This window comes from Salmo trutta, chromosome 9 (genome assembly GCF_901001165.1).
Source record: "Salmo trutta chromosome 9, fSalTru1.1, whole genome shotgun sequence".
Classification (NCBI taxonomy): domain Eukaryota; kingdom Metazoa; phylum Chordata; class Actinopteri; order Salmoniformes; family Salmonidae; genus Salmo; species Salmo trutta.
Genome location: NC_042965.1, coordinates 12161050 through 12187659, shown reverse-complemented (window position 1 = coordinate 12187659; position 26610 = coordinate 12161050). Strand labels below are relative to the sequence as shown.

The 26610-nt window shown below is 43.6% G+C and overlaps 2 protein-coding genes across 2 annotated transcripts; both read left to right on the top strand.

Moving 5' to 3' along the window:
• The first annotated feature begins 2529 nt into the window (after positions 1-2529).
• On the top strand, positions 2530-6684 carry LOC115199896 (natterin-3). The gene is made up of 3 exons (XM_029762432.1): positions 2530-2542; positions 2738-2861; positions 5390-6684. Exons 2-3 carry the CDS (start codon positions 2738-2740, stop codon positions 6478-6480), a joined length of 1215 nt encoding a protein of 404 aa, XP_029618292.1. The 5' UTR covers positions 2530-2542; the 3' UTR covers positions 6481-6684.
• Positions 6685-20734: 14050 nt separating this feature from the next.
• LOC115199615 (protein FAM163B-like) lies at positions 20735-26089 on the top strand. Its single transcript, XM_029761935.1, has 3 exons — positions 20735-20930; positions 23596-23711; positions 23812-26089. Exons 2-3 carry the CDS (start codon positions 23619-23621, stop codon positions 24229-24231), a joined length of 513 nt encoding a protein of 170 aa, XP_029617795.1. The 5' UTR covers positions 20735-20930; positions 23596-23618; the 3' UTR covers positions 24232-26089.
• The last annotated feature ends 521 nt before the right edge of the window (positions 26090-26610 follow it).

The window sequence follows — 26610 nt, the reverse complement described above, 5'->3', positions numbered from 1 at the left end:
CAGAGAGAACAGTCTATGACTAGGGTGGCTGGAGTCTTTGACAATTTTTAGGGCCTTCCTCTGACACTGCCTGGTATAGAGGTCCTGGATGGCAGGAAGATTGGCTCCGGTGATGTACTGGGCCGTACGCACTACCCTCTGTAGTGCTTTGCGGTCAAAGGCCAAGCAGTTGCCATACCAGGCAGAGATGCAACCGGTCAGGATGCTCTCGACGGTGCAGCTGTACAACCTTTTGAGGATCTGAGGACCCATGCCAAATCTTTTCAGTCTCCAGAGGGGGAATAGGTTTTGTCCTGCCCTCTTCACGACTGTCTTGGTGTGCTTGGAGCATGTTAGTTTGTTGGTGATGTGGACACCAATGAACTAGAAACTCTCAACCTACAGCCCATTTCGATCAGAATGGGGGCGTGCTCAGTCCACCTTTTCCTGTAGTCCACAATCATCTCCTTTGTCTTGATCAGTTGGAGGGAGAGGTTGTTGTCCTTGCACCACATGGTCAGGTCTCTGACCTCCTCTCTATAGGCTGTCTCATTATTGTCGGTGATCAAGCCTACCACTGTTGTGTCATCAGCAAACTTAATGATGATGTTGGAGTTGTGCCTGGCCGTGCAGTCATGAGTGAACAGGGAGTAACGAGGGAGACTAAGCACACACCCCTGAGGGGCCCCAGTGTTGAGGATTAGCATGGCAGATGTGTTGTTACCTATCCTTACCACCTGGGGGCGGCCCATGAGGAAGTCCAGGATCCAGTTGCAGAGGGAGGTGTTCAGTCCCAGGGTTAGCTTAGTGATGAGCTTTGAGGGCACTATGGTGTTGAACACTGAGCTGTAGTCAATGAATAGCATTCTCACATAGGTGTTCCTTTTGTCCAGGTGTGAAAGGTCAGTGTGGAGTGCAATTGAGATTGCGTCATCTGTGGATCTGTTGGTGCGGTATGCAAATTGGAGTGGGTCTAGGGTCTCTGGGATAATGGTGTTGATGTGAGCCATGACAAGCCTTTCAAAGCATTTCATGGCTACAGTCGTGAGGGCTACGGGTCGGTAGTCATTTAGGCAGGTTACCTTAGTGTTCTTGGGTACAGGGACTATGGTGGTCTGCTTGGTATTACAGACTCCGACAGGGAGAGGTTGAAAATGTCAGTGAAGACACTTGCCAGTTGGTCAGCGCGTGCTCGGAGTACACGTCCTGGTAATCCATCTGTCCCTGCGACCTTGTGAATGTTGACCTGTTAAAGGTCTTACTCACATCGGCTGCGGACAGCGTGATCACACAGTCATCCGGAACAGCTGATGCTCTCATGCATGTTTCAGTGTTACTTGCCTCAAAGTTCTTTAGCTTGTCTGGTAGGCTTGTGTCACTGGGCAGCTCTCGGCTGTGCTTCCCTTTGTAATCTGTAGTAGTTTGCAAGCCCTGCCACATCCGTCGAGCATCGGAGCCAGTGTAGTAAGATTCGATCTTAGTCCTGTATTGAAGCTTTGCCTGACTAGCAAGTGAGGTTGTTCTTGGAGATATCACAAGCCTTCCTTTGATAAGCAAAGACAAGAACCTCCTTCAGAATCCCCCAGATGTAATGTTATTGACCCTATTGGTCGAAGGCCAAAAACCTGGATTTGTACTGATTGGCCAAATCTACTGATGATCCCAAGTGTCAAGGCCATCTCTATAAGTCCTTGACACAGATAGCTATTATCAATTTCTTTATCACGCTAGTTCAATGTTCCTCTGCAGATAATGAAATAGGACATGCAGTATAAAGGTCTTTTCATTGATAGGCAGTATAAAGGTCTTTACATTGATAGAATCTGTATTTGATCGTTCTTTATCACCCCACTTGTCGTCCTTTCGGCCATTCAACTGTATATCAATAATGCACAAGTTACCCTTCGGAAACAATAAAGATCAATTGAATTGAATCACGCTATTATGCCCACAACTAAATTCTCCTTCCTAACCAACTTTGAAGAAAGGTATGGGAACACCAATAAGGCTGTCTGATATTTCAGGACAGTCAGCTCTGTCCTAGAAGCCTTTTACCTTTATCTCTGTTATCACTCTGTTTGCGTAACCATGTTAATAATCCCGCGTCTTCAATGTGTCTGTTCTTCCCTTCTCATAGCTGGTGTGACAAGTGAGAGGACAGGGCAATTTGTCTTCCAAAGAAAACTGCACATCAACAAGACGGCAAAAAAAAATATTCTGAAGTGTCTAAGCTAACTCCAATTTACATTATTTTGTCAAGCACTAATACATTGTCATGGTGTGGTGCTGTCAAGGGCGTAAGAGAGAGGGGGCTGGAGAGAGAGAAGAGAGAGATTAGCTCATACGTTTCAGATGATTATGATAATGAAACCAATAATACAAATAAAACAAAAAGAAGAGAGTGTAGCATTTTACCCTCTTTCCTAATGTTTGTCCTATCATACTATTCCATGTCAAAGCCCTGAGAGAGTGAGTGTTGTAATTTATGAGTGTCATAAAGGAGCTAGCTATATAAACCTGGAGAACCGACAGGTTCACTGCTCACTGAGGGAAGACTGTGAGGGTGAGTGCACTGGCTCTTCCACTTGTGCATTTAGGGCACTATTTCAATGGAGCTAATGGAAGAAAGAATCGATAACACAACGTTTCAAATGCAAAGTCATGTTGATTTAACGTGAATCTGTGTAACACTATAATGTTATAGCTATAGTGGTAACCACTATTTTACTTTTTCCTCCTCTTTCCTGGTCTTCCTCAGATGAAGCTGTTCGTCTTGGTGGTCGTTTCCCTGCTGCACCTGGGGCTATCCTGTGCCCAGGATGCAGTCTCCCCTCCAGGCAGCCTGCTGGACATAGTGAGGAAGAGCTCACTGAGACAGAAGGGTAAATCATATACCCCTTTTATTCAATCAATCCCAGCGTTCAACCTCTTAGAAAGTAAAATAGAAAACATTCAGAAAGTCAGTTGTTTCAACACAACAGTAATGGGTGTATGTTGTGACAGTGGCCGTGTCCGAATACCCATACCAGCGTACTACATACTTAAACTGCATACTATGTACCTATTGTCACATACTATTTAGCATTAACCGTTTAGTAAAACGTATGCAGTATGCCACGGCCTAAACGCAGTACTGGCTCCTGACTGGCTGAGTTGGTGGGGAGGGGCGGGGCCATGTGCGGGTGGATTTTTTCAAATTTAAAATAAAAATGCATCACATTAACCAGCCTGATAAAAGCTAATTTCCAATTTGATTCATTTCTCTAAACTCTGAATAGGATAGGAATGGAGTTATTGGCCTACTCAGGCTGGTTGGAGGCAGACTATCACATTCGACCTATAATGTACCCCATATAGTCCGCCTATCCTATTTAAAAGGACTGCAGACAGAAACTGATCATTTGGTTCCATTTCAACATATTTATTAGTGAAACGAAAGTCCTGTAACATATAGGAGCCACATCATCAAGGCGCTATAGGAGCACGCAAGAGACGTCATCATAGCGCGCAACAGAACAGTGTCCTGTCGTTTTTTTTTTATGTAATAGTTTTTATTAAATGGTTTTTAATCATAGCTTAAGTTTGTATTGCTACCGGTTCTGCGAACCAGTCAGCCTTTATGGCTGGGACCGCAATTTTTTGGTCCCGGATTCCTGTTGAGTAGCAGCTGCTAGACATCATAAAAATGGAGCAGGGTAACACTAGCAGTACTAGCCCATTGGTGTTTTATCCATGGCTGGGCACAAATGCTTCAGGTGTGAGATGATTTCCACACAATCACAAGATGAAGATAAGGTGGAACTGGAAAATGGACAGGGATTTTTCTGCCTAAGTGCACCACCATCAAGCATCGTAGGAAAGAGATTCTCCGGCTGTTAGCTCAGCTGCAAGGAAAAAGGACAACCTGCTTTCTATGTACACCGACCTTGCTGTAACCAAGGGCAAACCGAATATCAGTTTTAAATGCCTCCTGTAGCAAATCTGTTGATGAGTCAGGTGTCGTTGATCTGTCCTAATCCAACGGACAGATGTTCAGCTCAACTGGGAGACTGGACACTCGCAAGGCGTAGATCGGAGAGGCGGCCTGGCCACCCATCTATCCGAGAAGGTCTGATCCAGCTATCAAACAGCTTTTCACCGCTTAAGACGGACATACGAGGCCCGGGGGTCATTACGGATCCTGGGTGTATACCAATAGCCGGCGGCCGCCCAGTGGCACCCTCCCCCATGGCCACCACAGTTCAGTAGGTTGTTTACCCATCGGATTCCATCACGACCACCATCATTGTGGGCAGCTAGGTGGCGAGAGATTTTGGCCTGCCTACAGTCTGTGGACCGACCAAGGTCCACTGTCACACAGGAGCCCGTGTCCATGACATCAACTCTCTCCTGCCTTCGGTTCTGGCCAACTACACCAATATTGACACCATCGTCACTCACGTAGATTTTAACGACCTTAGCCTACAAACAAAGACAACCCATATGTTCAAATCAAAAGGCCTGATTAACTTGACATCAATAATGCAGCCACATCCCGAGTCCCTGGTGCTGACACATTCACAAATCAAAAGGTGGTTTGGTATTTACTTTAAAAGCCCTGATGAAGGCCTTCCCTGTAGCTCAGTTGGTAGAGCATGGTGTTTGCAACACCAGGGTTGTGGGTTCGATTCCCACGGGGGGCCAGCACAGAAAAAAAATGTATGAAATTGTATGAAATGTATGCATTCACTACTGTAAGTCGCTCTAGATAAGAGCGTCTACTAAAATGTAAAAATGTAAATATAAGGCCAAAGAGGACAAGAAGCACTTTTCAATTGGAAAACAGAAATCCACTTTGGGTAAAAACAAAAAAGATGTAGCTTACGATGCAATACTTGTGATCATATTAAGGAGAACAAAAACTACTTGGCCTACATTTGAACACCACCGCAGCAGCTTCGCTATTTGGCGTCTTCCCATTTAAGTAGCTTCATTTTGTTGTTTGGCTACTTGAAGAGAACTAGGGCCTATCACCCCCAGCCCACCTCTTCCAATGCATTATGGAAATGTGTGCATCAAATTCTACTAGATGAAGAGCCGAAAGGAGTAGGCCTATAATATCCTGACATTTAAACCATACTCGATTTAAAAAAAGTTCACATAGGCTACTATAAAATATCATTTTTTTTTGCATACTGAGAATGTTTCATGCGCGATTGCGTTGTTTCCTGCTATTCGTTGATTTCGATAGCGCATCCCCATATCTCATTGATCAAAGCCAAAACGAGTATGACATGCGGGCATTTAAAGTATACTCGATTTTTTAAATGTTGCATACTATTAAACAAAAAAAATGTGCATACTCAAGGCCTACTATTTAGGACTAAAATATTGGTATTCTGACATGTCCAGTGTATTCTTTGTCTTCCAGTGTCCCTGTTAAACCCAGTGCTGGAAGGAAAGGTCCCCCCACTGTCCAGTAATGGTCCCATCCAGGGTCCAAAGAACCCGCCTGAGTTTGAGGACCAACAGAAGCCTGCTCCATTCATGTTTGGGGACAATGTCAACCTGCAGTGGCTGAGCTGGAATGGTTCTCTCCCCACCGCAGCTATGGGCATCTACAACGGCTACACCGAACGCACCGACTACATCTGCAAATACAACTGCGAAGCCGGGTTCTACACTCCTAGCAAGGGCCCGTACTGCCAATACCCCTACGGTGAGAGAGAGTACAAAGCCTCAGAGTTTGAGATCCTGGCCAACAGAGACAACTTTGAGTTTGTTGAGTGGAAGGAGGACTCATATGGCTCGGTGCCCAAACACTCAGTTAGAACGTGCTCTGGAGTGGGCATCTACGTTGGGAAGAACAAGTATGGCTTGGGGAAGGTGGTCCCTCAGTTCGAGGCTTTCTTCTTGCCCTGGGAGGGCGATGAGTACTGGTACAAGAGCTACCAGGTCCTGGCCATCAACAGAGATGCCTACACCCAGCATATCTCCCATGTCAAGTATGGCATTGATGAGGTGGAAATGTTCCACTACCCCCCTGAGACCATGCGCCTCTCCGGCGTCACCAACAACGAGTGCCAGACGGTAGTGAAGACGGTGACCATCTCCAAGACGTCAGAGGTGGAGAGCACCTGGAACATCGGACGCACCACCATGCTGGGCATCACCGCCGGCATCACAGCCAAGATCCCCCTGATCGGCTCCGCAGGGGTTGAGTTCAGTGGGGAGAAGACCCTGCAGTTCAACAGGGGCACCACCATGGTGGAAGCCCTCAGCCACTCTGTGTCTGTGGAGCTCAAGGTGCCACCCAACCACTCCTGTAGCGTGCGCATGGAGGGCCGCAAGATCACCGCAGACATCCCCTTCACAGCCAGGCTGAGCCGTACATACCGCAACGGAGAGACCCAGTGGACCTCCATCTCTGGGGTGTACGATGGCATTCAGATCGGCGAGATCCGGGCCGTGGTGGACCGCTGTGAGCCTGTTGTAGACGCCAAACCCTGTCCTTCAGACTGATCTCATCCAAACTAACTCATTACTATAAACCTAATAAGTCTATCTACACTCATAAGTGTACAGTATATGTTCCAATATATATGGTCCGGATTTCCTGTAACTTCCAAGGCTATACCAACACTGATTAATGTGATGTAAATTTTGCACAAGTATTGTACAGTTTGTGGTTCCTGACCAAGTGTAAACTACAATGCAATGGCAAAACTGACTCCTGTGATTCTTCTGTTCTAAAGCTTTTTCACAATTTATGTTTGAGAAAGGAAATGACAGCAAATACACACACGTGCCTTTATCTGTTTCATAACTTTGCCTCCATTACAATTACTATAATGGAGCAGCAGAGGGCAGCAACAGCTAATGGATTTTGGAGAGCAGGAGTAGTAGACAGCTGGTCCAAGATGGAAGTTGGGATCAGATTACACAACCTGTGTTTGTGTGTGTGTGTGTGTGTGTGTGTGTGTGTGTGTGTGTGTGTGTGTGTGTGTGTGTGTGTGTGTGTGTGTGTGTGTGTGTGTGTGTGCTTGCTTGCCCGCGTCCTTGCGTGGACATCTCTGTGTGTGTGTGTGTGTGTGTGTGTGTGTGCTTGCTTGCCCGCGTCCTTGCGTGGACATCTCTGTGTGTGTGTGTGTGTGTGTGTGTGTGTGTGTGTGTGTGTGTGTGTGTGTGTGTGTGTGTGTGTGTGTGTGTGTGTGTGTGTGTGTGTGTTTGTGTGCATGTCCTCTCCACAGTGTCAATAAGCACTTACTGCAACTATACACCTGTCTAAGAAAAGAGGTGTATCATGGTTCTACATGAAAGCTGTGTACTCAGCTGCGCCCCAACCCAGAGTTGCTGTTGACAGTTATTGACAGCTATACAAGTGCTTTCTTGGAGATGGTCTGTACAGTAGAGAAGACCATGATGTGGTTGATGTGGCGGCCAGTCAGGAGTGGACCTGCAGCCTCCTCCCTCCACTGTGACTGCACTTACCAGTGGGATGAATAAAATATGTCTCATGCCCTCTGTTCTCCCTCTCTCTCATGGCTGAGATGAAATGCTCCAGTAATTTTCCTTCATGTGGAATAATGGCCAAGGTGTGCTCTGTATCACTCTGAATCCTCTCCCCTTATCGATTGCGTCAGGGCTGGGTCTGGTGTCTGTAGCCGTTGGAATGGGAATGATGCTTGGACTCAGATGTGAGCTGCTTGTATGATGTAATGTTACCACAGTAACTCAGAACTATAGATTTTAGATTATTCCAGAAAATAGGACGCTCTCAATCCTGAAACGTATGCTTTTTAAAATCTTCTATTAAAAACAAAACACCAGAATGTAGATACGAGAATTGTTATGGCATTGACTTGATCTAACACTGTTTTTGTTTGTTTGTTGTGAAAGCCCATCCGCTAGTACAGTGGGGTCTGATAGGCTTAGCCCTCAAAGGCGCTAAAAGGCTCCAGTATGGGTGAGTGAACAGTTCCGCTGGGTGGCCAGATATTTGTGTGCATGGTGGCAGGGACAAGGCAGAGGGCTTCTTCAAACTTCACATTTCTGTATAACTTATGTTAGACATGTTAGTTTTAATGAGATCCTAACAGTATCCCTGAATGATCCAAGTGCCCATGGCATTCCTTTAGCTTGAAGTATTGCAAGGATGAAGTTTGTGTGTGTTGATTGTTTGTGTAGTCGGTAGGATCACAGCTGTGTAACCAGAAAGCAAACTGCACACTGAACACCAGCCTTTGTGTCCCGCTAAATACACACACACGAATGTGCACAAACACACATACACACACATGCACATGTGCGGCACCTCAGAGGACGAAGGGAGGACTATCCTCCTCAGTGAATTTCATAAACATAGAAATAGTGAAATATTAATAAAGATTTGATAAAACTATGCTACATGTCACCAAATAATGTATGAAAACATACTGTTTTGCAGTGAAGGTCTGGAGCATCCTCAGCAGCACTCTGTAGAGTAGCACCATAGTGTAGACGGAGGACAGTTAGCTTCTGTCCTCCTCTGGGTACATTGACTTCAATATATGGTTTTCACCCCCTTCCATAGACTTACAGAGTAAGTTTGACAACTTCCGGAGGACGTCCTCCAACCTATCAGAGCTCTTGCAGCATGAACTGACACGCTGTCCACCCAATCAAAGGATCAGAGATAGAATCTAGTATTGAAAGCATAAGCTACAGCTAGCTAGCACTGCAGTGCATTAAATGTGGTGAGGAGTTGACTCAAAAAGAGAAAAAAACGATAGTTGAACAGTTTGGAACAAATGCATTTCTTCCAAAATTAAGAAGAGAGAGAGAGATTGATATATTTACTTGGTTGTATTTATTTTTTTACTTTCACTTAACTAGTGAATGCAGCCAGCTAGCTAGTTTAGCCTACTCAACACCCGCCTCAAACACAGCGGGATGCTATGTGAGCAAGCTGAATTTGTCCAATATAAACTCTCATTTACAACTGTTGGACTAATGACTACACCCTAGATTAGCTGGATGCAGGCACGGGTGTGCAAGACGGTATTGAATGTGTCACTGTCTGTCACCTTGATTACTTAAAATGATCTTGTGCACCTACGTTGTAAGCTTTCATTCATTCACAGGCTAGGTTGTAGCCTAAACCTACAGATGTTACACTGAGCTGGGTGAATGAAATATGAATGACAGTCATCCAATATGCTGCAATAGACATAAGGCAGTTCATATTTTTTTTTATCATCCTCTCTCATCTTAAACGGCACCGACATGCACAGAAACACACACACAAGCTGTTTCCTGGGCCAACAGCTTCATAATCAAATCCACAAACAAGTAACTTCACTGAGACTAAATATTGCGTCTCGCTGCAACAAACTCTGTGACCTGAAATGATCTGTTACGTTTTGATCCTTACAGAATCTTACATGAATTAAACCATGAAATGCTGCATCTGAATTGTTCTCTGCTCCCCAGTAGTGCAGCTGTTTATCTTCAAGAGAGAGGTGGCATCTGTGCCCGCTACGGCTACAGCCAGGGATCGGCAAAAATGGCAAAATACAATTACAAAATACAGATACAAAATACCATAAAGATCATGTATTTTGTAATGTATTGTATTTTGTAATGTATTTCATTTAAATACATGAATTTTGTATTTTATTATACAAAAATACATTTGTATTTAGCTAGCCCGAACAGCAACAACAGTTACAAACGCATTTTTTTTGCAATGACTGTGAAATGTTGTTTATCTACCATAGATGAGTAATTCACTCTGGATAAGAGTGTCTGCTAAATGAACAAAATGTAAATGTATCTATGAAAATGAACATACCAAAATGAACCGCAAAGCACACTGGGTATTATTATTATTGGCCTTGCTTTGGGGCGGAGCTCATTAGAACAATACTCAGCATGCTTTGCAATTTTTCATATTTACATTTGTCATTTAGCAGACACTCTTATCCAGACCGACTTACAATTAGTGCATTCATCTTAAGATAGCTAGATGAGCTAACAACACATCACAATAGAAGCTAGATGAGCCAACAACACATCACAATCGAATCAAGTACATTTCCCTCAATAAAGTATTTATCAACATTTTTACATATACATTTATATTTAGTTCATTTAGCAGATGCTCTTTTAACAACAGTGCTATCAGACTTCTGATAAAAATGCAGGGTGAAAGGGGTCCACAAAATGTGAATCACTATAAAAATAAATTGTATAAGTAAAGTATTTTGAAAATACAAAATACAGTATTTAGAAATACAAAATACATTGGAGTGTAGTTCAGCCCAGTGTAATTCAAATGACCAAATTCATATTTCAAATACTTGTAATATAAGTACTGCCCATCTCTGGCTACAGCACATCCCAGTGAGTACACACAAGTGGTCACTGTCACACAGCAGAAACTAAGCTGCCTTGTTCCCCATTAAATATGCATTGACTTTGTCTTTCAGCACATTTGCATTTCAAGGCCTCAATGTTTCCTGGTAACCTCCATCAGAGCTGTGTGTGTGTGTGTGTGTGTGTGTGTGTGTGTGTGTGTGTGTGTGTGTGTGTGTGTGTGTGTGTGTGTGTGTGTGTGTGTGTGTGTGTGTGTGTGTGTGTGTGTGTGTGTGTGTGTGTGTGTGTGCTACTGTACATGCATGTGAATGTGTGCGTGACGCATGAGTGTGTGTGATAGTTGCAGATCTAAACCATGAGCCTCATCATCTCAGATAAGCAATACAACTCTAATGAACTTTCTCTGCCACCTCTCCCCCCCCCCTCCCCAGCTCAGGCAAGTAACGAATGCTGAACTGTCCTCCCTTTGAGCCAGTTCAGCCCACACTCCCCATGCCATCTGATTCATCTGCTCCCTCTCTCTTGATGCCTTTGTTTGTGTCGGAGGAAATGTTAATCTATCTGAGGAAAATGCTAATGTCATGAATGCATATGAATGAGTTTATCATTGGCGTAAGGAGTAAGGACAGTGGAGCCAGAGAGTGATGTCATAGAGAGACTCTAAGGGGGTGTCAGGAGGACATGTGTCTGAGCCTGCTGGACAGAATTATCGTCTAACAACAGCTGCAGCATAACTTACCACTGTACTCCAATAGTAGCGTAACAATAACTAACATACTAAGAATGCTTTGATTCGTGGATAATACGGTCCACCATTTTGAAAGTCCAAGTTGAACCCACCCCTGACTATAACGAAATAATATAAGTACACAATGAAGCATAGTATGGTGTATGAAAGTCACAGAATGCATGTTATTGGTGCTGAGATGTATGTAGTGGTAATTGTGTACTACAGGCCAGGTGCTCTTAAGCGCTGTATACTTTAATAGCCTTCCAGTTCCTCTCCTCCAACGAGAAGTTCCTCCTGGGATGCTTTCCCATGCGCTTCAATGGATACGGGCCTGAATTCTTTGAAAAGCCTCTTCTCAAAGTAGGGGTCGCAGAACAGCTCGTAAGAGTACAACATCAAAACGGAAACATTTTGATTCATTATTTATCTCCTGTTGGTTCCTAGTTATGTGCTCTGAGTGGGTTTGGGGAGTTTGTAATCAGTTGGGACATGGATGGTCTGGGAGATTAACTGAAGTGATGTAGCTCGGATTCACAAGCTGTACTGGTGTTTGTGTTTGAGAAAAGTACTTTTTTTTTACATATAAAGCATGCATTTCCTCCATTTCTGAGTAACTGCTCCAGTTATGTCATAGATCATACAGTGAATAACTACAACCAACATACACACTGTATTCAGTGCTGCTTTCTTATTATGTATACTCAAAGCAAGTGAGGGTCAAATGTCAGCATTCTGCTCTGAGTAATGTTCTCCAGGGGAATTCAGGTGGAAGTCAGAGACAGCACACTTGCGGTGTTGAATTTACTCCAGTCAGTGCATTGAAACTCTTGACCCAAAACAGAAAACCATGTTGAGTGGTTCCAAAAGATATAGATCTAGCAAATTACTGGAAACAAATGAAAAGAGAGGAAAAACACCCTGAACCGCAAAGACAGGTGGAAGACAGGTTCTTACTTTGTTTTGTCTACAGGTGAGGGTGTTTTTCTAATGTCCGGGAGCTGAAAGATGTTTGAATGAATCCAGACTCTGAACCCTCATACCCAGACCCATTGGTGACGCATGGAGAGGGCGCTAAGTGGTAACCTCTCGTGCATTCTGACATCAGAGACAGTAACTCGAGGCTAACTCTATATATTTTATAAACATTGGGGTTTGGGGTTTTGGGGGCAGCTATGAGGTCTGGTATTTCCTTGCCCACAGCACTTTTGGCGATTTCAACTAAAGCCTTTTACACCCACAAAACTGAAACCTTCACACTAAAGTGACTGTCTAGCCAGGAGCCTGACCTTTAGTGGACTACCACCTATACCCCTGAAGTTAACAAAAATATAATAAAGACACACAAGTATGTGGACACCCCTTTAAATTAGTGGATTCGGCTATTTCAGCCACACCCGTTGCTGATAGGTGTATAAAATAGAGCACACAGCCATGCAATATCCATAGACAAACATTGTCAGGAAGATGGCCTTACTGAAGAGCTCAGTGACTTTGAACGTGGCACCGTCATAGGATGTCACCTTTCCAACAAGTCAGTTCATCAAATTTCTGTCCTGCTAGAGCTGCCCCGGTCAACTGTAAGTGCTGTTATTGTGAAGTGAAACGTCTAGGAGCAACAACGCCTCAGAAGCGAAGTGGTAGGCCACACACGCTCACAGAACGGGACCACCAAGTCCTAAAGTGCGTAGCGTGTAAAAAAGATTGTCTGTCCTTGGCTGCAACACTCACCACCGAGTTTCAAACTGCCTCTGGAAGCAACGTCAGCACAAGAACTGTTCGTCAGGAGCTTCATGAAATGGGTTTCCATGGCCGAACAGCCGCACACAAGCCTAAGATCACCATGCGCAATGCCAAGCGTCGGTTGGAATGGTGTAAATCTCGCCGCCATTGGACTCAGTGGAAACGCGTTGTCTGGAGTGAGGAATCACGCTTCACCATCTGGCAGTCCGACGGACTAATCTGGGTTTGGTGGATGCCAGGAGAACGCTACCTGCTCCAAAGCATAGCACCAACTGTAAAGTTTGGTGGAGGAGGAATAATGGTCTAGGGATGTTTTTCATGGTTCTGGCTAGGCCCCTTTATTTCAGTGAAGGGAAATCTTAAGGCTACAGCATATAGCGCCTTCGGAAAATATTCAGACCCCTTGACTTTTTTCACATTTTGTTATGTTACAGTCTCATTCTAAAATTGATTAAATCGTTTTTTTCCCGTCGTCAAACTACACACAATACCCCATAATGACAAAGCAAAAACAGTTTTTTGAATTTTTTGCTAATTTATAAAAATACAAAATAAATTAAATATCACATTTCCGTAAGTTTTCAGACCCATTACTCAGTACTTTGTTGAAGCACCTTGGTGCTACAAGTTTGGCACACCTGTATTTTGGGAGTTTCTCCCATTCTTCATTCAGAGCCTTGTCCCGAAGCCACTCCTGCATTGTCTTGGCTGTGTGCTTAGGATCGTCCTATTGGAAGGTGAACCTTCACCTCAGTCTGAGGTCCTGAGCGCTCTGGAGCAGGTTTTCATCAAGGATCTCTCTGTACTTTGCTCCGTTCATGTTTCCCTCAATCCAGTCCCTGCCACTGAAGAACATCCCCACAGCATGATGCTGCCAAGTTTCCTCCAGACGTGACGCTTTGCATTCAGGCCAAAGAGTTCAATCTTGGTTTCATCAGACCAGAGAATCTTGTTTCTCTTGGTCTGAGAGTATTAGGTGCCTTTTGGCAAACTCCAAGCGGGCTGCCATTTGCCTTTTACTGAGGAGTGGCTTCCATCTGGCCACTGTACCATAAATGCCTGATTGCTGGAGTGCTGCAGAGATGGTTGTCCTTCTGGAAGGTTCTCCCATCTCCACAGAGGAACTCTAGAGCTTTGTCAGAGTGACCATCGGGTTCTTCGTCAGCTCCCTGACCAAGGCCCTCCTCCCCCGATTGCTCAGTTTGGCCGGGTGGCCAGCTTTAGGAAGTCTTGGTGGTTCCAAACTTCTTCCATTTAAGAATGATGGATCTGTGCCTCGACACAGTCCTGTCTCGGAGCTCTACGGACAATTCCTTCGACCTCATGGTTGGTTTTTGCTCTGACATGCACTGTCAACTGTGGGACCTTAAATAGACAGGTGCGTGCCTTTCCAAATCATGTCCAATCAATTGAATTTATCACAGGTGGACTCCAATCAAGCTGTAGAAACATCTCAAGGATGATCAATGGAAACAGGATGCACCTGAGCTCAATTTCGAGTCTCGTAGCAAAGGGTCTGAATACTTATGTAAATATGGTATTTCTGTTTTTTATTTGTAATACTTTTGCAAAAAATCTAAAAACCTGTTTTCACTTTGTCATTAGGGGGTATTGTGTGTAGATTGCTGAGTTTTTTTAAATCCATTTTTGAATAAGGCTGCAACATAACAAAATGTGGAAAAAGTCATGGGGTCTGAATACTTTCCGTAGACACTGTACAATGACATTCTAGACGATTCTGTGATTCCAACTTTGTGGCAACAGTTTGGGGAAGGCCCTTTCCTGTTTCAGCGTGACAATGCTTCTGTGCACAAAGCGAGGTCCATACAGAAATGGTTTGTCAAGATTGTTGTGGAAGAACTTGACTGGCTTGCACAGAGCCCTGACCTCAACCCCATCGAACACCTTTGGGATGATTTGGAACGTCAACTGTGAGCCAGGCCTAATTGCCCAACATCAGTGCCCGACCTCACTAATGCTCTTGTGGCTGAATGGAAGCAAGTCCCTGCAGCAATGTTCCAACATCTAGTGGAAAGACTTCCCAGAAGAGTGGAGGCTGTTACTGCAGCAAAGGGGGGACCAACTCCATATTAATGCCCATGATTTTGGAAAGAGGTGTTGGATGTGCCGGTGTCCACATACTTTTGGTCATGTAGTGTATCCAAGAGCTTCCAACAGGCAGTGTTGGGGAAGCTACTCTGAAAATATAGTTTACCAAGCTACAATTACTTCACACTGGAAGAAGTTAAGCTACACTAAACCGACCCTTAAGAAAAATATAGTTTACTTTTCTAAAGTTACATTGAAAAAGTAGTTCACTACATTCAAACTACTAAGTGATGCATTATCGTATCTACATCTGATATTTCAAAGACTACAAATTATAAGACAGATCCCTCTGGAGTCAGATGTTACCAGAATGTGTAGTTTAGCCTATTAAACACACGTTTCAAGTGAGAATTAGGCAGGTCGGATGCGGAAAAATAAAGGAAATTCTTCCCTACTTCACACATATCTTCGCTTTTTGCAAAAAAAAGTAGTATGTAGTTCCAGTAGTTAGCTACACCGCTAAATGGCAACAAAAAAAGTAATTAACTACTGAAAACACTACCAAGATTTGATTTTAGTTCAACTATCACCAAGCTACTGCAAATATGTTGTTAAATGACTAGTTGACTACATGTAGTTCACTACTCCCCAACATGGCCAAGAGGTCATTGTTGGTCACTGAACTTCTCATATTGAACCTTATACACTACTAGTTGTATGGATCTGTATCGTTTCAATCAATCAGGGAAATGGACATTGCAAACAAACAATGAAACATGTTTTCCCCAATTCTATACATCAATATGCCAGTACACTCTACCCAGACAGGTTTCAGATAGGAGTACATGACTAAGGCCAATTGGTCTGGTTGCTCATGCAATGTGACCTCTCTTTATAAAGACCTATAAGTTCATTGTAGGTTGGGAAACTGGCAAACAAAGGAGTCAACCACAGCAACCCTTCTTCTCAATAACTCTTTGGCTTCTGCGTCTCTAGTCTGAACTCTGTGAAGAACTCCCTCAAACTTGCCTCGTACCTCGTGCGTGGGTTATCTGGATGTGAATCTTTCCCAAAACTGCAGTTCATTAGAGCCTGCCTTGGGCTTGTTAGTCAAAATCTGATTGGGCAAAGCTGGAGCTGGATGCCACAAGCAAGAGGACTCATCTTGTCAGCCTTGTTATTTTGGCATTAACAAACTGCAATGTGTGCTGAAGAACTGTCAGTAACTATCATCATAACTGTGAAATGCAGCGTTGTCCATATGCCAAAAGTAATTGGTTATAAACATAGGACTATTTCTACCCCAATCTTATTCGGACAGTCACGGTACACCACCAAAATTCACAAACGATCCTTAACATTCAAATGACTTCTGACTGGTTGATGTTTGAGATAGACTCCTCAGCAGCTGTATCAATCTGTATATCTGCCAGTCGCAGGAGCTCCTCTCGTTCAGTCATTCGGTATGAGTGATCAGATGGGATGGGCAGTGCCCAGAGGGAAGTTTTATGGGCCCCGGGTGTCCATAGACTCAGCACTGCAGCACTACAAATCAATACCCGCAGCAGGGAGATAGTGTAGGGTTCTGTCAAGCCCATATCGAGCTCCGTTTTTTCTATGGCTATCTCTTATGATGGATTCTGCATAAATGGTTATTGCTATAATTATGGAAAATAAGCCTCAAGTGCAGCAGAAGAGTTACACAAGGAGGTAATGTAGTGGAGCTGCAGGAGCGTCCTGCTTGCAGCTGTGTTTGTAGGCTACTGTACTGCAGTGGAGGCTGGTGGGAGGAGCTGTAGGAGGATGGGCTCATTATAATGGCTGGAATGGAATCAATGGAACGGAGTCTATCATGTGGTTTCCATGTGACGTTTGATGTGTTTGATACCGTTCTATTATTTCCATTCCAGCCGTTACAATGAGCCCATCCTCCTACGGGGCTCCTCCCACCAGCCTCCACTGCTGTAGTGTTGCAAGCCCGCTGTTGCGCTTGAGGTGTCTTGTATAAGGAGTCAGACATGCTTTGGGTTTAAAATCATGTTCTGCGTGTACAACACATCAGTGCTTCGGAACAGGGGACTTGTCAGAATGAGAGACACAGGATGCGCAATAACAGTTGGTGGGTATCATTATGCCAGGCCACATTAAACATTCACCAGCTTGTTCATGCCTTTGTGTCTTTTTCTCAGTTCTAGTCAGTTAGGTAAGTCATGCATACATCTGAGCCTTGGAATGACACAAACCCAGATGGAGGGATCTTTTTTGAACCTCACATTTTCATAGACAGCAAAGAAAGAAAATCAGAAGGAAACATTATAGTCATTGAAAAGAGTAATGGAGAAATAGTGAACCAATATGATGGATTTTATTGAACAATATAAATAGTTCTACCAACCCTCGAAAAAAGGCATTTATAAGTCAAAATGGTCAAATCGACTTTGTATAGAGATTACATTTATTATAAGCACGACACAAGCAATTCCAAAGACTCATGTTTCAGATGAGTGAACATCCTTTGAAACCTATACTGTGAATCGATTCAATTCAGAGGATACAAAGGGTTAGTTAGTGCACCACATATTAAACAGGGTTGGTATCTGTGGACTGGACTTGTTAGGTGACCTTGACAATAAGTGTCTGTACCCTAATGTACGACATTACCGATTGAATCAATGCTAAGTAGATGACAACACTGGATCCATGTTTGTTGTATTGAACTGTGAACAGCACAGCCAACGTTATCGGACATGCAATCAAATGAAGGGGGGGGGGGGGGGGTATGGGGTGGATAGAGCCCAGGCAGAGGGAGGGATATTGGCAAGTACACAGAGATGAGGTGGAGAGGATTAAAGAAGGGAAAGAAAGTCAAGTAAGCAGCAGGAGACTGTAGTTTATTTATTTGCAGTTGGGTTTGAATTCAATAAGGCAGGAGCAGAAAAGCGTTCCTTGACTAGAAATTGCTGAGAACTTCTGAACACAGGATGCATACTTTCCCGGAACCCTGCCTCAGAGAAGTGTTTTATTTGTTTATTTAGACATGGACCATGTTCACCTGATTTTTGTATCTGCAGTCCCTGCAGGCCTACGCTGTTCTATCATATTGCTGAAACCAAAGCATCAGACACTATATACAGTTATACATACCATGTGGTAGGGATACATCTCCAAAACACTTGTATCCCAGTAAACAGGGGACATCCTAGGGATGTTCAGGGACGTTCCCATTAGGTCCCTTCAAGGTTTTCAGTGAGACGTTATTCATAGAACATTCAATGACCACAATTGGACATATCATGATGGTCAAGGGGACGTCGCATGATGGTCCCAAGGGAACGTTCTCTGAGGGACCTTTATGAGGTTACCTGTAAGTTCCCAGGACGTCACTGAGGACAATATCAGAACCTTTTTAGAATGTTATTCGGACTTTCGTTTTACAAGTCCTTAGGACATCGCATGATAGGGTGGCAGGTAGCCTAGAGGTTAAAGCATTGGGCCAGTAACTGAAAGGTTGCTTGTTTGAATACCTAAGCCGACAAGTGGGAAAATCTGTCTATGTGCACTTGAGCAAGGCACTTAAACCCTATTTGCTCCAGTGGTGCTGTACTACAATGGCTGACCATGTAAAACAACACATTTCACTGCACCCATCCGATGTGTGACAATAAAACACACACACAGTTCCCTGTAAGTTCCCAGGACGTTGTCTCATGGTCCCTTTGAGGTTTTTGTCCCAGGTGTCCCAAATTTTAAGGTAAGTGGTATGCTGGTCAGCTAAAATAGTAAAAGAATCTTCAATCAATTACATTTGACATGATCACTTAGCACTGACTTTTCAATATGACCCCACCTGGGATTTGAACTCCCAACCTCTGGATTTGGGGTATGCTGATCCTTCTGCTGCCCCACAAAGTCTGTAGAATTCTAGAAGTCCCTACACATACATTACCTATAATACATCTCTGCACTTAGAAAAATAGTGCCATCTGCACTGCTATATTTCTTTGCGACCATTAGGAACAAGCTAGGTGCTAGACCAAAACCTCCAGGCGACCATGACACAACGTCCCAAGAACCAGGAACTAGACAAAACCTTCAGGGGACCATGACACAACGTCCCAAGAATGTACTAAAAACGTCCCCGGGACAAACTGGGAACTAGACAAAACCTCCAGGGGACCATGACACAACGTCCTGACGACTTTAGACAACCATTTTGTGACTTTCCGGGATGTCCTAACAACTCATTTTTGTTTGCAGAGATGTTGTGACATTATGGTTCAGGTTATTTGAGCGTGTTCAGGCCATCTTACACTGATCATAGTCGATATACAGTACACCACCAGGGCTTCATGGGCTCCTGATGGGTGATGGGGGATAACGCAAGCAAACCTGAATGGAAGAGGAACCAGAAAAGGACAAGAGGGAAAATAACCCAACCATCATCACACCACATCTCTACTCATAAATATTACATGTCCTTGTCTGTACAATACAGTGGAATCTCAGCCTCCTTTAACATCTGAATAATTCATGCAATAAAATCTGTTTTTTTAACTTCCCTCAAACTATCTTCTTTTCTTGGCCATTCTCAAAGTGGTAGCAGTGGGGAACAAGACTTCAGGGCCAGGCAAAGTGCTGGGAGAGAGTAGAGGTGAAGGGGAGTGTGTGTGTGTGTGTGTGTGTGTGTGTGTGTGTGTGTGTGTGTGTGTGTGTGTGCGTGCGTGCGTGCGTGCGTGCGTGCGTGCGTGCGAGATAGAGAGAGAGAGAAAGGTTGTTAGATAATAGGAAAATGTTAGATAATACTTCTGGAAACTAAGTCCATGGTTCTGACTTAGTGCTCCTCCCAGCTGACAATTTGATTCTTTGCATAGTCCATATCAGACTCATTGACGGCAATGTTTGATGATTTCTCTACTACTGAGATCAGAAGTTTAAGCTCAAATCATGACAGATATGTAAGGGTTTCTATGAAAATTGTTAGTGCTAAACTGATATGATAAGGGATTCAGCATTTCTATTCTATCTTTTTTGTAAATGTTGTATTTCCTTCTGAAGAAATACCATCAAATTGTAATCAGTAGGTCCTATCCCACACAGCTCATCCAGTGGTCCTAATAACTGTCAACTCTTGGCAATTCTTCAAGGAAACCGACCAAGGATGCTTTAATCAATTACATCCTACTCCATATCGCTGTGTGGCAACTGGAAAGAACGGTGACCCTGTAGCTGCACAGTTATTCTATCATGAAAGTCAACTGTATGCCCTTTAGTAAAAGTGCGTCAATGAAAAACAACGCACCGCTGCTTTGCCGCATGGCCACATTTCGTCAGATCAGCAGAGGAAACTAATGCGCGCGTGGTCCGATGTCCTGCTAAGGTGCAATACATAGGGGACGGCACAGGACCACGCACGCGGAAAAGATAATACATTTCATGGTATCCGCTGTGCAATCACCAACCTTTTTTCTCTTTTTGGGTCGTCATCTTTATTTATTTTTAGCAGTTTATTTAAAACATTTTTAATGTGTTTTGCATCATTAGTGCCATTCTTCAGCGTTCCCCTATCAAATGTCCCTGATAGAATTGCGCGGTAAGGAGAAAATGTACTTGGGAGCGCGGGAAATAATTCAGTTGCGCATAACCATTCTTGCATAAGCATCCAAATAAACAGGGTAACTTGTAGGCCTACTTCAGTTATCTTTCAATATTGCTTGCAAGCACCCATCTCTTCAACCCTTTTTGCAAATGAAGACATATGGCGATAAACCTGGGAAATTGTGATGGGAATTTCCTTATGTTTGGTATCTTTTAGATTCGACTCGTTCTTCCCAAGGAAATAAGTGCTTTACCACAGAAGATCCACAGGGATAGTAACTTTTTTGTGGTGTTCAGTGTTAAAGGTACAAGACAAATGTGTGCTCCGAAGAGTAGCCGAGCTTATGAGAGGTCCATTCCTCTCTGTTGAAACTCTATCAATCACCTTCAGGCGCAGCTGCCTTTGAGCGTCACGTGGCTGCCACACGGATGCCCAGAACCGGTGTTGCAGGAGCCGTAGGCGCCGGAGAAGCAACATGGGACGATTCAAATACTTATAGAGGTAAGATTATAGCCTGCGTGTGAGTATTTTATTCATGAAGTAGTTTGATTGGTCTAGTGTCTTTGTTTTAACAAAATGAATTGACCGTCTTGCTTGTGCTCATGGAGTTGGCTAAGCGTGGCTAATTTGGGCATATTATAAAAACCTTTGCTTTTTGCAATTGGTTTATTGTATATTGAGAAAAGTTTGTGTTTCAGTGTTCTTTCATATTCTGGTGATTATGGCCTTTTAAACTAACTGTACGTGGACTAAGGGATATCTTGAAGGCAGAAGTTTGGATCATGAAACTGGATAGATAAAGAGATCCGATGAGACAGAGATAGAAAGTGAAACGTGTCACGAGAGTGAAAGAGACTATCTAGGCTATCATGATCATTTAATACGACATGTATTTTATCAATCCAGTTCACTGGTCGCGTGCTCTGGGCACTGAGCGGCTGTCCATGGTGCTGATATGCTCTCCATGCAGCCGTGCGGTTAAAACCTAAAGCAACTCTGTGCAGACTTGTAGATTGGCTGAAGTGCGTAGCCTGTGGGGGATATTTTTCACTCGTGGCCCGGATATGCATCTCTGTCTTGGACCAAGCGATTATTTAATGTTATAGCCTATATCTGTAATGTCCTGTGGAGGTTTTAGCAATGTTGTTATCAATGGTTCAACACTGCAATTATTTATTGTGGTTAGATGCCTTGTACAAATCTGTTAAACAAATAAATAATTGAACTTTCTCCAACGAAATAGCATTTTGTCAGTCTCGGGGAAACTTGCATCGTTAGTTGATGATAGAACACCAAGTCTAAAAGCCTGTCCATTGACTTAGAGAGTCGGTTGAATGTCTTTAGAGTCTCTAGAGGTCATGTCAGAGATTGTTCTCAGAAATATCTATTTCAATAGATTCCAATCTGAGAGCCATGGTCAATACAATAATGCCAGCTCTACTGTGAAAGTAATTGTGTGTTCTACAGTGTGGATCATGATTACCTTTTGAGTCTTGGCCGCATGTCTTTGGCCAGTGATTTGTGTTTGATGGTGAATCTATGGGTGAAAAATGACTCCCTACGCTCAGGGACACTGATGTCCATGCCAGGTAGTCATGAGAACAGAATGCAATATGTTGGGTTGATTCTGGACCCTGGGGCTGATGAGGTGCTTAGGTCTGAGAGATGTGGCAAGCTGAGCTGCCACACTCAGGGAGGATAGGAGAAGTAATGGTCTGAGCGTTTGTGGTGGCCACCATCTTCCTTATCTGTCACAAGATATCTTCAGCTCGGTTAGCCATTTTTCTGTCAGGGAATACAGTATCTGTGTGGTCATCGCGAGAAATTGTGTAGCTCTACATACAAGCTAGTCTTTCATAGCTATTCAGATGAGATACCAGCTGAGTTTGACTATCAAACCTATCACATATCACTTCTAACTGCTTTAGAAGTGACCATTCCATTAACGTTTGCTTGAGCAGGGGACACTCAATAGAACAGTCCAGACATCTACACAATCAAGCATCTTCAACTTTGGTCCATAACTACTTTGGTCTGATGAAAATGTTCTACAATATTCCTGATTATTATTGTGTGAGTGGTTGTTTTGGGCTTTGATTCTTTTATTTAGTAAGAGGTGAGAATCAGGTGGAAAACGAGCGTCTTATTGAAATTCACATGGGAGCCTTTCTCTGTCTCTGCCTTAGTGTTGGGGCTATTTCTGGGTTTGATGTCATTTCTGCTGTGTAACTCCCATGCATTATTCCATGATGGTCCCAATAACACGTTCCAAGAACCTTTCCCACAGTATCTAACAGTATCAGCAGTAGGGAAAGCAAACTAAGATGGACTCAGGATATCAGGAGGATATGATTTAATTTAAGAATCATACAACTGTGTGTATTTATAGTATATGCCACAGTTCTTTTACCATGTCTCTGCGTAAACCATTGGATTTGAGCTTGATTTTCTCTCTAAAACTAGTAAATCGATGGCTTTTCAATATCCCCTCTAATGTACATACTGTATTTCTGTGAAATAGCTTAAAGCACTCATGCAGTCTTTTCAATTTCATTTTTAAATCATCACTGTATCTCTAATACCTTACTGTGGGTTTATTTCATGAAAATAACTTAAAACATATTTTTTATCATTTATTTCCCTGAGCCTCCTTTTGCCTTTGAAATGCTCAGTGTGATCGTTCAGGCGTGTTGATGTACATTTAAATATATTAACATAAACAGCCTTGATTGGTGGATAGGATCTTCTAGACTCTAGAGCCAACCCCATTTACCCCTTCAAAGTAGGACACATATGCAAATAAAACATGACTGGTCATTGGTCAGAATAATCAGATCAGATTGTGATGTCATGCTGTGGGCCAAAACTCCATCCCACCTGAACAGGCTGAAATTCCAGGCGTTTTTAGTTCTTACACTAAAATGGCAATATCACCATTTTGACTCTTTAAGTTGACCAGATGATCTGAAGGAATGTGCAATTACTGCACTATGCCCAGTCCTTTGATTCAAAGAGTGGAAGTGATCACTAAAAGCAGCAGCATCAGATTCCCAATGAGGGCTGTTGGCAAGGATACAAATCTACAGTACATAACTGACAGATGATGTAAGTTTAAGCACCGCACCCCCTTTCAATCTATCTCTCCTCCTATCCTCTTCTCCTGCAGAGTGTTGATGGAGAGGATTTCGAATGTCAGCCGGGACAGTGGTTATCTGTGGTGGAATTCTAGCTACAGTCATCTTACTGACTATCGTTGCAGTACTGTGCTACTGTAGGTTGCAGGTAGGTTATAGTTTTGTCTAACTTAGCTATGATAAGTGCATGTATGCTCAGGGTTTACGGCGTCCAGCTTGTTCACTCTTTCATATGTTTCTCTCTGCAGTATTATTGCTGTAAGAGGGAGGAGCCAGAGAGGGAGGAGGAGGAGCAACCGGACCTCACCACCATGTCCTCTCTCCCCACACCAGTTCACACGGCTGGGGACCTCGACGTGATGACCACGCCCCCCTCCGAGCCTAACGGGCCCGCCTTTGTCTACACTCCGCCCCTGGTCCGCAAACCAGTGACACGCTCCCATACATTCTGCCCCTCCTGCACGCCTTACTCCCTGCCCTTCTACATGCAGCACCCCTCCGAGAGGCTGCGTAACGGCGGCGGGCGCATCAGCTACAGGACTGTGCAGCAGCAGGAGCTGGACCTGCCCATGGACCTGGCCAGCTTCAACCACAAGCTCAACCTCATCCGCTCTGTCACCATGAGGGAGGTGGTCACCCACAGCCACAGTGTCAGCACTGACGTGTAGCCCCCTGGTGGCTGGGAGGACCAATGTCAGGGACCTGACCTGGCTGGAGGGAATTTGATTTAACTCTTACATAGTGTAGATATTTTCCACCTCACCAAATCGATGGGTACGTTCACACACTCACACGATGTAAAGAGTTTTTTTGGGGTCTCACGTGTAGATATATGGACACCTAGTCCTGAATTCACCTTTTTTTTCTCTCACGTCGTGCTTTCACTTCACAGGTTAATTTGTCAGTACGTTTATGGCAATGTGTCAATCTGCTCGTCTTTCTTTAGAGAATTATGATTCAGACAGCAAGAACACAGCAAGGACATGGTGTGTGTGTGTGTGTGTGTAGGTGTGTGTGTGTGTTTGTGTGTGTGTGGGGAAGCACATGAACAGTATTTTAAAAAGGGCTTAATATCATACAGGATCTGTGATTGTGAGGGAGACATTTTTTCTCAAGAGAAGCTTAAGCTGGCAGAACAGGGCCGCTGGAAAACGTGTGGCGAGCTGGCATTTGCACCAGCATTTTTTAATCAGATGTGGCAGGGCTCCACAACTTTGGATTTAGTTTACAAAAAAATATTGACTAGAAAAGCGTAAAAAAATAGAGGCAAAGTGCAGTTTTTTTAGACCGATTTGCCTCATGATTTGTCAACTCGCTCACAATTTCTCTGTCCTTCACATCGCGGTGCTGCTGCAGTGTCTTGACAAAAAAGATGAACGGAAATCATAGGTCGCACTGGCCTGGCACACCCTCAGCTGAGTTGCCAACAACCGGATGCACCCAGTTTTCGGGGATACAGCTAACTCAACCTAGCTTCCTTTTTCCGCTGAAAACCGGAGCGCCGCTCAGGCATTTCTTTTACACCTGCTACATTAGGTTAGGCCAGGCACAAAGCTCAAGGCACGCTCCACTTTCCTCAGTATTTAATTAGCAAATGTGATAACATATCATTCCCGACAGACACAAGCAAAAAGTCTTTACATAAATGTTGTAGCAGCCTACACCTGAACATTAGCAATCTGACATGCTGTATTGCATGGAAACGAGACGATTCTTCAGTCTGATCAACTGTAGGCTACTAACAACAGCAGCTGCAAACAGTCTACTACACCCTGTCCCTCTAGTCTAGCTCAACCTGCCGGCAAATTGTGCTATTATTCCTTTTACTTAATTTGTCCTCCATTCAGGCTGCAAGGGCGTTGATTGCCTCCTTAACAAGCTTTAATGGTGAGCCGCCTGAAGGAAAAAAAACAGGAAAAATATACGTACTGCCTTAATAAAAGGGAAACACTCTTTTCACGCCACTTCAATAACGAATTGATGTTTTCGTAGTAGGTTAGGAGAACATACACAGCAGGTTAGGAGAATTACCATAGAAAGTTATGAGACTGAGGTAAAGGTTAGGAAAAGGGTTAGCGTAAATTCTCTCCTATCCTGCTATGACAATCACTTTGTATCGAAGGAGCGTGGAAAGAGTGTGTCCCCTTAACCTCCTCGAGTCAATTTCCACGGCAAAATTGTAATTAGCACAATATCAAAATCCCCATCAAAATCCGTCTGTTAAAGCTAGATAGATTTGTTTGGATGCTTTGGATGCGTTTCAATCCACCACATTCGCCGATGTCGCCCTTCCGCATCTGCGGTGAAAGGTGGCAGAGCTACAGCAATGTTTGGTGTTTGTCAGACCATGAGACATCCCGAAAATTGGTCTTCTCACGAAAACGTCTTTAGCGGTTTGGCCTACACAATAATATGACCCCTTCTTGTTTTGCTCTAGGACGAACACAAGCCTCGCCTGAAGGTACCCCAGTACAAGTTTAAAAAATGAATGGAAGTATATATGGAAGTAGTTTAGTGCCTAAAATCTGGGGTTAAATAGGTGTAAAAAAATATAGTTTCCTGATCTTTCTTATATCTCTCAGATATACTTCAGAACAAACTTCCTTTTGATTTTTTGGGGACTATCTGTTGTTCCATGCAGTGAATCTGTTTCTATAAGCTAATGGCAGTAAGGCCAAATTCAATGTTTCATCAAATATTTTTTTAAATATATATTTTGGATACCTTAAGAGGTCTTAAAATTCTAAATCAAATAGCTAAATGATCATTGGTATGGCCGTATTAAAACAACTCCATATGCTAGCTTAATAACCCTCCACCCTGTTAATAAAACACAATTTTCCACCACCATGCTAGTGGCTGATGCTACTTCCTGATGTTCAGCCAATCAGGTTGCAACAGTCGGTTGCGTACCCCTGGCTGAACGCTGTGTACAACATCAGGAAGTAGCATTAGCCATTCGAAAATGTTTTATTAAGGCAGTACATATTTTTCCCATATTTTCTTTTTTGCCGGCTCGGCATTAAAGCTAGTTAACGAGGAAACTG

Coding starts and splice junctions, on each gene's coding strand:
- LOC115199896 (XM_029762432.1), top strand. CDS start 2,738: ATGAAGCTGTTCGTCTTGGTGGTCGTTTCCCTGCTGCACCTGGGGCTA. Junction 2,862..5,389: donor GAGCTCACTGAGACAGAAGG/GTAAATCATATA, acceptor TTTGTCTTCCAG/TGTCCCTGTTAAACCCAGTG.
- LOC115199615 (XM_029761935.1), top strand. CDS start 23,619: ATGTCAGCCGGGACAGTGGTTATCTGTGGTGGAATTCTAGCTACAGTC. Junction 23,712..23,811: donor TGTGCTACTGTAGGTTGCAG/GTAGGTTATAGT, acceptor TTCTCTCTGCAG/TATTATTGCTGTAAGAGGGA.